This window comes from Prionailurus bengalensis, chromosome A1 (genome assembly GCF_016509475.1).
Source record: "Prionailurus bengalensis isolate Pbe53 chromosome A1, Fcat_Pben_1.1_paternal_pri, whole genome shotgun sequence".
NCBI classification, from domain to species: Eukaryota; Metazoa; Chordata; class Mammalia; order Carnivora; family Felidae; genus Prionailurus; species Prionailurus bengalensis.
Window position 1 is genome coordinate 175,032,235 of NC_057343.1, and position 15,435 is coordinate 175,047,669.

Consider the following 15,435-nt stretch of genomic DNA (forward strand, 5'->3'; position numbering starts at 1 on the left):
CAAACCACACTGCAAGGTAATTGTGCTATTCATAAGCTAATTATAGAATTTATAAAAGACCTGAATTCATTCACAGGTTTGGTAATGGCACTCAGGTTTAAAGTCGCGGGAGCAAAGCCTCTCAGGCCTACTAGTAGGCCCAGCAAACGTCAAATGCAGAAATCTAAATGTGAGACCCACCCCCAACCCTCAGAGCCCTCCTGAGAAGAGCCTTGTTGGCAAGCTTTGGACGTGGGGTAGAAACGGAGGTAGATTTTTTCCCCCATCTTCTTTTACTTCCTCAACTTTGTTGTTCTGTCAGATTTGTAAACACTATTAGGGGAAAAAAAAGGTCTTCCTTCAGGATGTGAAATTTGAGCTGGCACCTCTCCAAGTGTCACTTTCCTTAGTGTAAAAGGGACATGATATTAGGACCGTCTTATGGAGGGGAGAGCAGGTGCGGATAGCTCTTCTCGGTTGTGCTGTTAGTATGAACCCTGCATAACCTATCTATTCCTGGAAGAGGGTTCCGGCTCAGGCTCACTTCCTTAAGTGACTTCTCATCTCTCTGGGCCTCAAAATCACCTCCCTGAAACGGGTTTCAGGGTTTCACTTTGCAATGGCACCTCCATCTTTCTCAGCCTGTCATAGACCAAAGCACAGAATGGTGGTAAAGGGTGGCTTTTCCTCTGGGAACTGGCTAGTTTCACACCTGAAACTGCGGCCCCGCCCCTAACTCGCGGTGCGGCTGAAGTTGTGCGGCCTTCTGGACCGTGGACTACAGTTCCCAGCATGCCCCGAGGGCCTCTCGGGCCAAGTCTCGCGTGATGTGACGAGACCTCGGAAGGCTTTACAGGAAGGCTGCCGGTCGCTGCCGGCCAGTGCTCCTTGGTTGGTGCCTGAGGCCTTCGGTGTCTCTACAGGCACGACGCTGCTCGCACCATGGCTTGGGTCCCGAATGCACCACAGCGTCTCGTGAGACAGGGGTCCTCGGAGCCTCTTTAGTGCCGGAGCTCTGGCCGCAGGCAGCCCCGCGGCGGCGGAAGAACAGGTAACCAGACGGCCCAGGCCTGGCCCTCCTTGGGGCTGTGTCCTGCGGGCATACGGAGGGGCGTGCCTGTGGCCCCTCCACCGAGGCGCTGGCAGAGGGCCTCCTCCGTGGCTCGCCCTTGTCCCCTACCCAGGGTCAGAGCTTGGCCCCACAGCCCCTAGCTTCTCTTGCCCCGCCTTCTGGGAGGTTGTCTAGTGGGACGTCTGTCTGATGATCCCCCTGCATCCCCGCACCAGGCCTGGTCTCTGCTTCCTCAGACTGGGCTAGCCCGGGAACCCCACTCCTAGCCCTCACCCCATGCCTCTGCCTTGCCCTGCCCTCGGGGAACCTTCGGCTTGTGCCAGGCCGCGGCCTTAATCTCCTTTTTCTTAGACTCGCGGGGGGGGGGGGAGGGGGGTTGGGTCAGACCTGGCCTTTCAAATCCTTGTGGCTTTGTTCTGTATCCTGTGCAGGAGCAGCGTGAACTCTGCGGGGGAGTGCGAATGGGGAAAGGGAAGGGGAAGTGGAAGGGGCTGTATGTGGGTCGGAATGCTTCCTGGACCCGGAAGATGCTGAACTTTGGTTTCTGCGATGTTTTTTAATGAAGAACTAACTAGTTTGTCCTCTGAGCTTTCAGGATAGAGGGTCAGTGCAGCAAGTTGAAAAGCAAATAACTTGGCTTTTTGAGGGCTTTTTAAAAAATATATATTTTTTAATGTTTATTTTAGAGAGAGAGAGAGAGAGGGAGACACAGAGCCTGAAGCAAGCGTCAGGCTCTGAGCTGTCAGCACAGAACCCCAGGAGGGCCTGGAACTCAAGAGCTGTGAGATCATGAACTGAGCTGAAGTCATATGCTTAACCAACTGAGCCACTCAGGTGCCCCCAAGGGCTTTAATTCCCCTGTAAAATGGGGGTGAAACTATCAGCCTTGCAGATGGGCCACTTATCTGTGACAGTGGACAAATCACATATATACATCTCCTGAGTTTTAGTTTCCTTCTTTTAAAATTATAGGGGATAGAAAGTGCCCGCTTTGCAGAGTAGAAAATGCTTATGAATAGAATGTTAATGCTGGCAACGAAGAATGAGTTTAACCATTATGGTAAATAGCTCCTTGCTGTGGGTTGTTGTATGGACCCTGGGTCCTAACTTACTTAAAAATGAAATGTTTATAATCACTGTTGCGAGGTTGTGGGGAATACATGAATGTATAGGAAGGTGTTTGGCAGACTCTGAAGGGCTCTACCAATGCTGGTTGTTTGTTATTCGTAGAACCTCTGAAATGGATGGACTCTTCCCAAGCAGCTTTGCTAATTCACAGCAGCTGGACAATGTTCCTCATTAATACCTGTCTGTCAGCATAATCGTCACATCATTTCACTCTGGTAAGGTGACCTTTTCACCACGTGTTAGTGTCTTTGTCATATCACAGGTGTTAAGATCAGCCATGAGTGTGGTGAGACCTTTGACTTTATCCTTTTTTTTTTTTTTTAAGTCATCTGTGGCATGTTTGTATGTTTGTCACCCACCCATTGGCTCTTCAACCAAGGTTGAAGTGTGCTTCAACCTTGTGAACAAGCTGTAAAACTGTGTGCCTGTCAGAAGAACAGGATTGGAGCTATTCTTTCGTGTTCACTGTAAGAAAATGCCCTTTGTTATTTTTATTAGGTGGCAGGCACTCAGCTCCGAATTCTATATAGAAAAAGCACCTGGATCCCAGTCTTTCAATGGCTTCGAGACAACCAGAAGTGCCTGGTAAACTTAATTCTTTTTGATAAAGTTTTGTTTTGCCCTTAATGTTTTAAGCTAGATAGAAACCAATTTTTTTCTCAACCATATATTAATGGTTACTTTCTGCCTCCAGGCAGGTATGTAAACTTAATAGATTGGCATCATTTAAATATTATCTTGCTAACTACCCAGCCAGGGTACAAACCCAAACCCTCACTCATAAGCGTACAGTCATTTCACTTAAGCATATACCAAATTTGTCACTTTCCTACAGATATCAAATAAGAATTCAGAATAAGTTGTGTAGTTCTAATAGTATGTACCAAAAATGACTGTACCTATCCCCCTTTTTTGAGGGGATGGGGGTGGGCAGAATGGAGGTCTGGGCAAAAAGGCACCAGCCTGATTTAAAGGCAGATTAAATTTGGGCAGTCGTGAAAACCCTCACAGCAACATCTAATGAGTCCTGGGCCTGTGTAGGGCAGTACCTTCTGGGTTACTAAAGTCATTGATCCCTCCTAGGACTGTTTTAGTGGGAAGGACCAGTGGTTTTTAATCAGATCTGAATCCCTCAAATTTTGATTCTCAGTAAAGAGATACTGCCTGTCTTTCAAGGTTGCTGTGAAGATTAAATATAACATATGTGAAAATGTGAGTTAAAAAATTAGTGATGAATATACATGTACTGCTCAATTTTTTGGTCTCTATCTGTAGGAATATATTTCCTAATAAATTTTAGCTGACTTAGTATTATTTTTAGAAGGGCTGTTGGGATGGCTGCTAAGAGGGGTCTTTAAGATACTTTGAAATTGCTCCCAAATTAGGTGGATTATTAGGAGTCTCCCCCATGTCTCTCGATGTGGATCTGTCTCTGGTCTCTAACATCATCAGTTTGCATTATAGTTTGTCTTTCATCATTGTTGTGATCACATAAAGTCCCTGTAACCATCTGGGCTATAGGGTTGCACTCATTAGGTTAAAGTTTGAGTGTAGGGAGGATGGAGTGTTGCACATAGAGTGTGAGCACTGGCTTAGATCTATGATGCAGTCCCCACCTTGCTACCTGGGTGTCACTTAAGTGCAATGCCTCAGTTTCCTGAGCTGGAAAATGGGAAGAATATCTGCTTAATGAGCATTAGGTAAGATGAGGGATGTAACTGCTCAGCAAGGAACGGTATTTGGTAATTATTATTTGCTTGTGTGTTTGTTTTAATTGAGTTAATTCACATGCCGTAAAATTCCCATTCAAAGTGAACAGTTTAGTGGTGATTAGTATATTCCCATGGTTGTGCAACCATCCCCACCATTTAATTCCCGAGCGTTTCACCACCCCAAAAAGAAAACCTTGTACCCATTAGCAATCACTTCTCATCTGTTTCATCCCAGTCCCTGGCAACCATTGATTCTTTATTTCTGTGGATTTGTTAGTAATTATTATTAATGTTAATAATAATGGTAGCTGCTTGTTCCCCTTGCTGTTTAAATGAAGTGTCTTTGCTGGTTTGGGACTTCCTGCCATTGAAGTTGATGTCTTAGAGAGTTATGATATAATTTTAAGCAGGAAAATGTCATGCTGAAGGTAGGATCTGGACATCAGTTCTGCAGTGAAAGGATTAGCAAACAAACAAAATGAACTTTGCTCCCTGGTCTGGCAGAACTGAGAGTGCCCTTGAAGTAGGGTGCCTGTGTCACAGTGGGACATTCCTTCCGCCAGTGAGTTCAGTGGACAGGAATGGCAGGATCAGCCGGCAGTGCTTTATGAGAGTGGTTGTCAACAATTTCTGTGATGGAAATTGGCTCTGCTGTTTAAATCACACAGACTGCTCAAAACTAGAGGTGACTCTGGACAGGAAATGCTTTAATTATATCTTTTTAAAAAATATTATACTTTAAAAAAAAAAAAAATATTATACTTTAATGTTTTATTTATTTATTTATTTACTTTGCGGGGCAGGGGGCGGGAGACCGGAGCCAGAGAGCAAGGGGGACAGAGGATCCGAAGTGGTTCTGCTCTGACAGCAGTGAGCCCGACATGGGGCGCGAACTCATGAAACGTGAGATCGTGACCTGAGCTGAAGTCAGATGCTTAACCAACTGAGTCACCCAGGTGCCCCTAATTATTTCTTATCATGGCACTCTTGTTTTCTTTGGTAGAGTAGGTAAAGAAGGCAGAAGATTTGCAGTTGTGCCCCAGCTGGCTACTTTCTGTATGAGCTTTGCCAGATCACTTTACCTGTAGGCCTTAGTTTCGTTATCTATAAAATGGGAACAAGAACTGCATATCTTTAGTCCTACATGAGTTGAGAGCCTTAGCTTTGCCGTTGGGTGGCTTCTGTGGCATAAAGAACATAGCTTCGAAATCAGGCTTGGGTTTTGATTTGATTCCAAACTGTACTTTGAAGGTGTATGACCTTACTCAGGTAATTTTAAATTGAAGTTTGTTTTTCTGCTCCATAAAAATGGATTAGAGCTTCTGGATGGGTAAAGTGGAGAATTCAAAGCATCAGGCATAAAGGAAGGATTTAGTACTATTACCTTTCCTTGAATGGATTAGTTATTCCAGAACAAGCTATTGCTCTGTCCCAGAAGGAGAGTGTTTCAGAGCTTTCCTGCCTAAAGATTAATTTAAAGATACTAGTATGTTCAGCTGCTGAACTCATCCTGACAGGTATCTCTGTTCTTAGCTCTAGAGCCTAGTGGGCCTCTAGGCAAGATGTCCCTGCCCATCGGGATGTACCGCCGGGCATTCAGCTATGATGATGCCCTCGAGGACCCTACACCCATGACTCCTCCTCCATCGGACATGGGCAGCATCCCCTGGAAGCCAGTGATTCCAGAGCGCAAGTATCAGCACCTCGCCAAGGTATCTGACTCCGCTGACTGCTTCTGGCAAGCCCAACCTTTTCGTTTTCCTTCGTCTGCTCCAGAAGCCTTCAGTGGCTCTTGGCACCCTTTGAATTGGGTAGCCCCCTGTATGTTCTCAGTGCCTCAGCTGGAGTTGGTGGGCCTTCTTTTTTTTATGAATTCAAACTAGAATGGCTGTGTCTTCTCTTACCTGAGACTCTGCTGTGTCATCTCCCCGCCCCGTGATCCGACCATGCAAATTATTTAAGATTTCTTGCACTTGATGAGTATCTTATGCCTCTAAGTCTTTGCATCACACTGCTGGGATGTTTACAGTCCCTGTCCCGTTTACAGCCCCCGTCCTGTTCTCCCACCCCTCCTCCTACTTCAGCTGCACGATACATCTTAGCTCAGACATCTCTTCTGGGAGGGTTTTCCTCCATCCTGCTGCCCTTTGAGCTCTCTGCTGTGCCCCTGTCATAAACTTTACGTGATTTTTATCACCTTCCATGAGGTTCTTGAGGGCAGGGGCCATGTCCAGTTTTATACTCCCATCTGCAGTATTTAGCAGAGGACCTGGCGTGAAGTAGATTTCCAAAAAAAGTTTTCATTGAGTGCTTAGGAGAAAAAATGGCTCTTTCCTGAACACATGCTGTGCTTTTCCTCATGCGGTTCCTCCTGCCTCAGATGCCTCTTCCCATCGCTATCCTCCGTAAAGGCGCCTCCTTCCTAAGGCCCACCTGTCTCTCTCTCTCTCTCTCTCTCTCTCTCTCACACACACACACACACACACACACACACACACATGCACACATAACCCCACACACACCTCGTTGCACCTTGATCTGCTCTCCAGCCCTTTTGTGTAGTTTGGCTTCATAGGTTCTCACATGCTTGTTATAGACCTGTTTCCTGACTGCAGGGGCTGCGTCTCCCTCGCTTCTGACTCTCCAGCCATCAAGAACCCAAGAAAGGTGGTACTGTTGCCCGAATAAACTAGGCCTGCCAAGTTCACATGAGGCCATTTAACCTGCAGCTAGTTTCACTGAACTTTGAGCTGTGTGACAGCTCAGGGCCTGGCAGGAAGTGCACAGTATGCATCTGCTTAAGCAGACCTGGGTGTGAATCCCATAAAGGTCTATGTACTAGCAATGACCTTGGGAACACAGCTTCATCCACGAGTCACAGTGTCTTCATCTGAGAGATGAGAATACTTTATGTCATGGAGGTGTTGTGGGGGATCAAATCAAAGAAGATTAAGAGGCTTGACACGTTAGGTGTGTATCTGCCACTGTGACTCCTGGCTTAACTTTCACTGGGTAGAGCTGTATTTGATCGTTCCTTTCCGATGAGGCCCCCAGCCCACCCCCTCCCACAGGAAGCTCTCAAAATAGGGAGCTCCGGTCTACAAAAGCATCCCCTGCAGCTCTGAGGGGAACTCCCTGGATCAGTTATCTACTGAAATCTGACCCAGTCATTTGTGAAGGAGAAAACATTTAGTCTAGAAAGCACAAGAGCGCCAGGGGGAAAGGGCCTGGCAGCCTGGCCTCAAGGCCAGAGCAGCACACTCGGGGGACAAGGGCAGAAAATGGGTCTGGCTTCTGATGGTGCTTTGAAGGGCCACACCCTTTCCATCCTAAAGGCTGCTGCTTACTCCACTGGGCAAGGGATGGGCTCCCAGTTTTGTATCCTGCCCCAGCTGGAAAAGTTGACAGTTTGGAACAACTGTTCTCTCAAAAGAAAGCTTGATTTGACTCATTACATGCATTCTCTCATTTGTCCTGACTCCCCGTGTCCAAACAGTCAACCACGCTCCAAGTGAGGAAGTAGAGGTCCCTTTTAGTCAAATAGGGTTACAGCTAAAAGCTAGAAATCCCATTTTGTAACAGGGATGCAGCATTTCAGTACTTTCTTCTGCTCTCCTCCTTTTGGACCATCTTTCTCCTCCATTCTTTTGGAGGAGCAGAGAACAAAGAATAAACCCAGTTCTCTTCTTCCTGGTAGTCCTGAGCATGGTGTCTAGATTACAGAAGGTGGCATGCCTCAGCTTTCTCATGTTAAAGGTTAGGAGCTAGCTATTTATTTATTTATTTATTTACTTACTTACTTACTTACTTACTTACTTTATTGTCAAGTTAGCTAACATACAGCATATACAGTGTACTCTTGGCTTTGGGAGTAGATTCCCATGATTCATCGCTTACATACAGCACTCAGTGCTCATTCCAACAAGTGCCCTCCTCAGTGCCCATCACCCATTTTCCCCAGCTCCCCCATCCCCATTTTTGATTTATTTTAAAGACCGTTACTTGAACCTTTAGAGCAGTGGGCATCAAACTGTGGTCCTGGGCGCTAGCGGCATTAGCATCACCTGGGAATTTGTTAGAAACATGATTTTTTTTTTTAATGCTTATTTACTTTTTGAGAGAGAGACCCACACAGACAGAGACAGAGTGCAAGCAGGAGACAGGCAGAGAGAGAGAGAGGGAGACCCAGAATCCGAAGCAGGCTCTAGGCTCTGAGCTGTCAGCACTGGTGCAGGGCTCGAACTCATGAACCGTGAGATCATGACCTGAGCTGAAATCAAGACTTGGATGTTTAACCCGACTGAGCCACCCAGGCGCTCCAGAAACATGAATTCTTGAGAGCCCCCCCATGCCTCTCCCCGGACTCATTGAATCAGCTCTGGGGTGGGCCCAGCAATCTTTATTTAACAAGTCCTCCATGGGATTTTGATGCTCAGCAAAGTTTGAGAACCACCTAGCAAATGTAGTGATTAAACAAAAGCCAGCATAGTGACTGGGACATGGTCAGGGCTTAGTAATGTTTCTCCTGCATTCTTAGGGACACAATCGTATAGTATATTATACAGAGGCTGGGAAGGTAGAAGGCCTCAAATCTTCAAATTCTGGCTTTCTCACTTTTATTTATTTTTTTAAAAGTTTATTTATTGAGAGAAAGCATGAGCATGCACAAGCAGGGGAGGGGCAGAGAGGGAGGGAGAGAGAGAATCCCGGTGGGCTCTGCACGGTCAGTGCAAAGCCTGATGCATGGCTTGAACTCAGGAACCGTGAGATTGTGACCCGAGCCAAAGTCAAGAGATGCTTAACTGACTGAGCCACCCAGGCGCCCCCAGCTTTCCCACTTTTATAAATTCAGACTATTCATATAATGTCTTTGTGTGTTTTCACAGTGGATAATACATACGTAATTGGGTGGAGATAACCAACCCCCTTTCAGATATTTCCTTACCTGTCAGGTGAAAGGTATTTGGGTAACTTCTTCCCCAAAGGAGTAAGTTTAGGTGTGTGACTCCCCTGCCCTGCTCAAGCTCCTCCTTACCTTTCTTGAACAGGCGGAGGAAGGGGAGGCCAGTGTCTCCTCCCCTGCCATGACCATGTCATCGGCCACTGACAGTGTGGACAAGGCCCCTGTGGTGAAGGCTAAAGCTACTCATGTCATCATGAATTCTCTGATCACAAGTAAGCACTTTTCATCCTCGGAATAGAATGAAGTAGGGGCGGGGAGAGTTTGGGCGTCCTACAAGCTAGCTGTGGGGGATACTGCAAACTCCCATGCCTTAGCATGGCATGTCCTGACCGTGCCTGGCCCTCGTCAGCTTGGCTGCTGAGGCGTCGGTACTGATGATCATTTAAATGGAAGGTTTGCCAAATATTGAGCATCTCAGTTGATTTGGGTGCATCCCTGCTGATCTGCTGATGCAATCTGATTTTCCCATATCCATTAGTGTGGCGTCGGGCCAGTTAGTTAACTCTCGAGACTGTTTCCCTCTCCGTGAAATGAGGCAGCTGGTTGGTGGGCTGAGGGGAGGTGTAGCTGGCTCCAGTGCTCAGTGGCTGGGAGCTGCTGCTGCTGTGGCTGTCTCAGGCCGTCCTGGAGATGGTGACACGCTGAGGCATCTCCCACCTGCCCTGCGCTACTACTGCTTCTTGTTTTTAATTGAGAGGCTCAAAGTTGTTTCTCTTCCTGGACCTGAGGCAAGTTTGGTGCCTCAGACATCTTTATCGTCTTAGGAATGTGTGGTTTGTGGGTCTAATGAGACCAGAAATGAGAGCTAGCTTTTTTTTTTTTCTTTCCCTTTTAAAACCTTGTAACAAATTAACTAAACTTTTGGTTCTGAGGGCCCTTCTAGTTGCTGTGGGAAGTTAATTAACATCTCTTAGATCCACAGCTCTGCTGGTCAGCAGCGGCTCTGCCGACCACCCAGAGCTCCTTGGTTGGCTCCGCTTTGAAGTTGGGAGCTTTTGTTTACCTGCTCCAGGAGGGCATCCGCTTGTCTCGGGCAGTTCTTGGAGAATTCACCTAAGAACCCAAAGTCCAAACTCCTCCTTGGACTTTTTTTTTTTATTCCTACATAAAGGCACTGTTTGAATCAGCAACTACCACTTGTATTTTGCCAGCTTGAGAAGGTATCGTGGCAGGCGTTAGAAAAGCTTAGGCATTGTCTTAGCACAGTATTAACTTCTTTATTGATGATCCCACTTCTCACCAGTGCAGAATGTTGTTAACAGCCCAGTGTGCTCCTGTCACTCAGATACTTGTTTGGTTTAGTCACTTCCACTTTTGAGCAAGTTTTTATGTAATCACAGGTATAGACATACCATTCTGTTTTGCCCAACTAATAATGCCATGAACTTTGCTGTTGTTCTAGTCTTAAATTTAAAAAAAGCAACAAAAAACCCTCTGCATTTAAAATCCTGGTGTTAGTGAACTGTAATTCATTAAATCCTTTCCTGCTTTTAAAATTTTCAGGTGGCCACCTGGCAAAATTGGAAAACATTTTTATGCATTTGTTTTCCTTTTGCTTCTATTTCTGATAATAAAATAGTTCCTTAGAAGGGGAATGGCTAACTCATAAAGGACATCTGGTGTCTACGCTTTTGGTCCCCAGCTGCCACATTCCTGTATGAAGGGGTGTGTTTTGTAGTGTGTGTACAGATGAAGCAAAAATGCAGCTGTCAGTCATACCGCAGATTAACTGACTTACTGATGAGATAAACGGGTCAGACTGACCTAACACTGAGTCTGCCTGTGTCTTCTGCCGGGCACCGTGATGGCTGATCTCACACTTGAGACACGTGGGATCAGCAGACCTTGGCTAGGTCAAAGCATGTTCTCTGTGGTTTGGATCTACTTGGGACCTTGCTGCCACCCGGCCTAAATGCGGCCCGTTTCTCTTTGGTAGAGGTCTCTGGGAGTAACGAGGGTGGGGAGTCGGGGAAGCTCCACGCTTGGAGAACTTGCACCACTTCTGAATGTCACCTGCCTTCTCCATGTTGCATTTCTAAACACAAAAAAAACCCCGTCAGTGCACAAATAAAGGAAGGTAAGGAGTGTTTCCCTGCAGGTGATCCGGAGTAACCTATTTTAGTTTGGTGTGAGGGAAGGCTTCCTTCTGGTTAGAGAACTTTTGTATGAGGTTCAGCATTGCTGCCGTGATGCCCGTCTGGGGGACCCCTCCTCCTCAGATGGTCAGTGTGGTCTCTTGCTTCTGGGGAGAACAGCGGACATCTGTGTAGATCTCCCCCAGTTTGTGGTGGGAGAGGGGGATGGGCATGACCATCATCTCCTCTGTTCCCAGAACAGACCCAGGAGAGCATTCAGCGTTTTGAGCAACAGGCAGGGCTGAGAGATGCTGGCTACACACCCCACAAGGGCCTTACCACCGAGGAGACCAAGTACCTGCGAGTGGCAGAAGCACTCCACGTAAGCTCGTCTCTTAGGAACGTTAAGAAAGCCCTCCTCACTCATAGCTCGAGATGTGGCTGTGTGGCTTACAAGTTACCAGCGCAGCCAGCCGGGGGTTGTGGAGAGCAGTGGACAGAACTGGGTGAACGTGTCAGAACTGGTTTAGTCCCACCCGTGGTGGCACTTTCTGGTTGAGAGCTCCAGAACTCTCAGCCTCTGGTTTCTGCTTATCCATCTGTAAAGTGGGGGTATCTGCCTTGTTGCCTTCTGGTCAGGGGGATCAGATGAGACTCTGAGCTTACACACATGATGTGTGTGAGCACGTTATGAACAATGGAGCGGGTACTTTGTGTACCAGAGTGACACTTTGAGGGAGAGAAGAGAATCGGACAGTCTCAACAGGTTAGCGGGAAAGGAACGTTATGCTCTATGTTTAATTTATTTTTAAAATTTTATTTATTTTGAGAGAGACAGTGAGTATGAGCGAGAGGCAGAGAGAAAGAATCCCAATTAGGCTCTGCACTGTCAGCACGGAGCCCGATGTGGGGCTCAAACCCACAAACTGAAATCATGACCTGAGCTGAAATCAAGAGTCAGACACTTAACCGACTGAGTCATCCAGGCTCCCCTAGTTTTTAAAATAGTAAAATCACAGGTAGAATTGAAATGTTTTTGCCCTTTCATGTCTAAAATTGGGATGAATGAAGAATAATTTTTGATGAGGTTAATGACTAATTGTATGAATGACATAGTTTCAAGGGATTTTCTGCCGGGGACTACTAGGTGGCACTTAATAGTGCTTTGTGATCTATGAAGCACTTGGATTCACTTAGTCTTTGTATTAATCCTTGGAGGTAGATACTGTTCTCCATATTTTATAAATGAAGAGACTGAGGCCCAAGGTCATATATGTAACCAGTCACAGTACTAGAGCTCAAAATCTCCTGATTCCCTATTTCCCGGTGTTTTTCCCCCCATATTCCAAAGTTGTCTGGGAATCTGTTTCCTTAAGGGGTCATAAGAGGATCATGATGCACAGTATATGGTACTGGTGGCTTGTGGGTAAGGATATAGAACATTGTGGACTGTTTGCGTTTTGCAGTGAACATCCCAGATGATTCTTTGCACCCTGAGTTTAGAAACCACTGCTGTAGGGCATCAGGGTTGGGTTGGTGGCTCATTTAATCTCTCAGACAAGGCAGATAATTCTGGAGAGGGGCACTGTCCGTCTTTGAGAACTTTCCAGGATAGGTGTCAGTCAGAATTCCAGTTGAGCATTTTTTCCAGTTGGCTGGCCCATTTTCTGCATCTTGGCCACAGGAGTAGAACGTGAGGATGGCTGACATGCCAGCTTACATAAATTGACATGTTGAGTGTGGGAGAACATTTAGACATGCCATTTGTTTGGAATGTAGCTTGGGCTTCCTAGATAATGGCGCACAGAGACCGTGGTGGTGGAGCGGGCCTTGATCTAGAAGAACTGAAAAGTAGACTTGTCTCTCCCCTCCGAGACGGCTAGTTCTGCATGTTAGGAACCCAGAGTGACTTTCCCCAGTGAAGGGAAAGGGGCAGGCTCCACATAAAAGCATTTAGCTGGAGAGGAGTAGCATGCCTGAGTCTTGGCTTTGAGACACCGGGAATGGCAGGGCTTGTACCTGGTAGGAGAAGCAGCATGAGTGTTCAAGGGCCTCCTTAAAAGGCCGAAAAGGCCTATAGCTTGTGTTCTGGTTTTTCACTTGCTGGCAAGTGGGAAAATTATTTCTCTGAAAGCAAAAGCTCTATTGCGGTATTTAATACAGAACTATTTGAGATATGTTGTAGAATGAATACATTCTCCTAAAGATGGAATTCTGTCTAGTACGGCAAAATCAAATATCTGTTCTATAATCAAAATTATTCTACCTATTAATGTTTTTCCTTTTGCCTGAGGTTAAAGTGTGAACCAAGTTATTTATACCCAAACTATCTGTTTTGTATTTGCTGTCATTTAAAAAAAGTCCCTTCTCACCCATCTGAACAGAAATTAAAGCTACAGAGTGGAGAGATAACAAGAGAAGAGAAGCAGCCGGCCTCAGCCCAATCCACCCCCAGCAGCACCCCGCACTCCTCCCCTAAGCAGAAGTCCAGGTGAGCCCTTGCTGGGAGCCTTTCGTGCTGCATCGTGCTTCCAGGAAGCTAGTGCTGCATGTGAAATCGGAGCTTAAGCCTGTGGTTTCAGAGGGAGCCGGGGGAGCTGACAGTTCTAGTCTTTTGGCATGAGGCGCTTCTAGAGGTGTCAGAAGGGGATATAAGGATATGCTTTATTCTTTCTCTTCCAGAGGCTGGTTCACTTCTGGTTCTTCCACAGCCTTACCTGGCCCAAATCCTGGCCCCATGGATTCTGCAAGTGGGGACAAGGACAGAAACTTGGCAGATAAATGGAGCCTCTTTGGACCAAGATCCCTCCAGAAGTCTGAGTCAGGTAAGGCAGCTCCTTCAAAAAAAACCAAAAACCAAAAACAAACAAACAAAAAAACCATGTGGATGGCATTTTACCATGTATATTGGGAGCTGCTACTAATTTTGAAATAATTTACTTTTTGGTTTACTTCCATAGGAGGTTTTGCCACCCAGGCTTACAGAGGAGCCCAGAAACCTTCTCCGATGGAACTGATCCGTGCCCAGGCCACCCGCATGGCTGAAGATCCAGCAACCTTCAAGCCACCCAAGATGGACATCCCAGTGGTGGAAGGGAAGAAACAACCGCCACGGACCCACAATCTCAAACCCCGTGACTTAAATGTGCTCACACCCACTGGCTTCTAGAGCTCTTTGTATTCCAGGGACTCTGGATAGAGGATATCTTGTATCCAATTCTCTTTTTACCTTGGCTTTGACATACATAGGAAAGGTTTCTTTTTTTTTTTTTTTTTAACCTCTTAAACCAAGGCTAGAGCTGGAGATATAATTGGGTTTTGAGGAATGTTAGTGCAAAGCTTATCCTTGTGTGGAAGAAGCCATTTTGTATGGTTTAAAGTTAAATCCCAGCAGTGATGTATGGGGGACCTCATTACCCATTTTTGTATCATTTACCTTAGACAAGAACTTTGATCACTGCTTACTAGGTAAATAATGTTTGTGTTGGTCCAGAACTGAGGCTTCTTGATGTCCTTACCACTATCAACACGTGTGCATGGAGAAACCATGAAATAGATGTGTTCACGAGCTAGTTTAGACTTTGGCCCTCTTGACTAGTGTACTTCTGTGTGTTCCAGCCTTGTCCGTGGGGCACCTGAGATCTATTTGAGCCAGACTCGGCAGGGACCCCTCTCCCTATGCTGAAACCGGAGCGTCCTTGCCTTTCGGTAGGCCTTACGGATCATGTCATCTTGCAGCCACTCATCGCCGGAGCGCCTCTTTGGCCAGTGCTGTTGGAGGGATGCTTCTCTTATGTGTCACAGAGCAAACACTAGTCTTGCATATCCTTTTTTGCGCTTTGAAAATGAGAGTAACTCACAATTCGGTTGAAAACTTCCTAAGGGAGGAAATTTAGTGTACTGGTTTGGTATAGATAAATGGATGTTAAACTTTTTTAGTATGGAAGGTGGTACCTACATTTAGATTATAGTCATTGAGGTTCATGTGAAACCAGTGTCACCCTATTTTGAATTTTTTTTTTTTCCATTTTGATTTTCTTGTTCAGGCGAAGCATAAAACTTTTTTTTTTTTTTCTGGGAGGTAGAAGAATTTAAAAATTTTCTATATGAAATCATTGTCCCCCACAAAGAGCTGCATACTTTTATAAATATGTAAGTTACTGAGGAACATTTATTTTTCCTCTCACCATGTATATGTTCAGTCATTGTTCTAAACACAGTCTCAAATTCCCACTGTTTTGTTTTATTTTGGATAGTGTCCTGTCTACATAAGGACCTGGGCTGACCTTTCCATAGAGAAGCCCTGGAGTCTAAAATCAGAATAATTAATTTATTTGTGTCTTCTGTTCTGTATGCTTGTATTTCTTATTTGTTTTGACAATAAAAATCCTTAGTGCTTTCTCAAACGTGGATAGCTTTTTTTTGTTTGTTTTTTTTTTGGGTTTTTTTGGTCCTTTTGAGAGTTGTTATTACATTCTGCCTACTCGCAGTCATAGAACCTAAGCA

The 15,435-nt window shown here is 45.8% G+C and overlaps 1 protein-coding gene across 2 annotated transcripts; it reads left to right on the forward strand.

Annotated features, from left to right (window-relative positions):
- Positions 1-323: 323 nt before the first annotated feature.
- On the forward strand, positions 324-15,339 carry KIAA1191 (KIAA1191 ortholog). Of its 2 annotated transcripts, XM_043598274.1 has the most exons (9): positions 324-1,030; positions 2,282-2,394; positions 2,678-2,764; positions 5,425-5,603; positions 8,940-9,066; positions 11,187-11,311; positions 13,314-13,420; positions 13,612-13,754; positions 13,890-15,339. In XM_043598274.1, the coding sequence occupies exons 3-9, from the start codon at positions 2,737-2,739 to the stop codon at positions 14,096-14,098; spliced, it is 918 nt and encodes a 305-aa protein (XP_043454209.1). In that variant the 5' UTR covers positions 324-1,030; positions 2,282-2,394; positions 2,678-2,736; the 3' UTR covers positions 14,099-15,339. The 2 variants fall into 2 exon arrangements, with proteins under 2 accessions (XP_043454209.1, XP_043454290.1); XM_043598355.1 differs by lacking the exon at positions 2,678-2,764 and having other exon boundaries at positions 828-1,030.
- Positions 15,340-15,435: the final 96 nt, after the last annotated feature.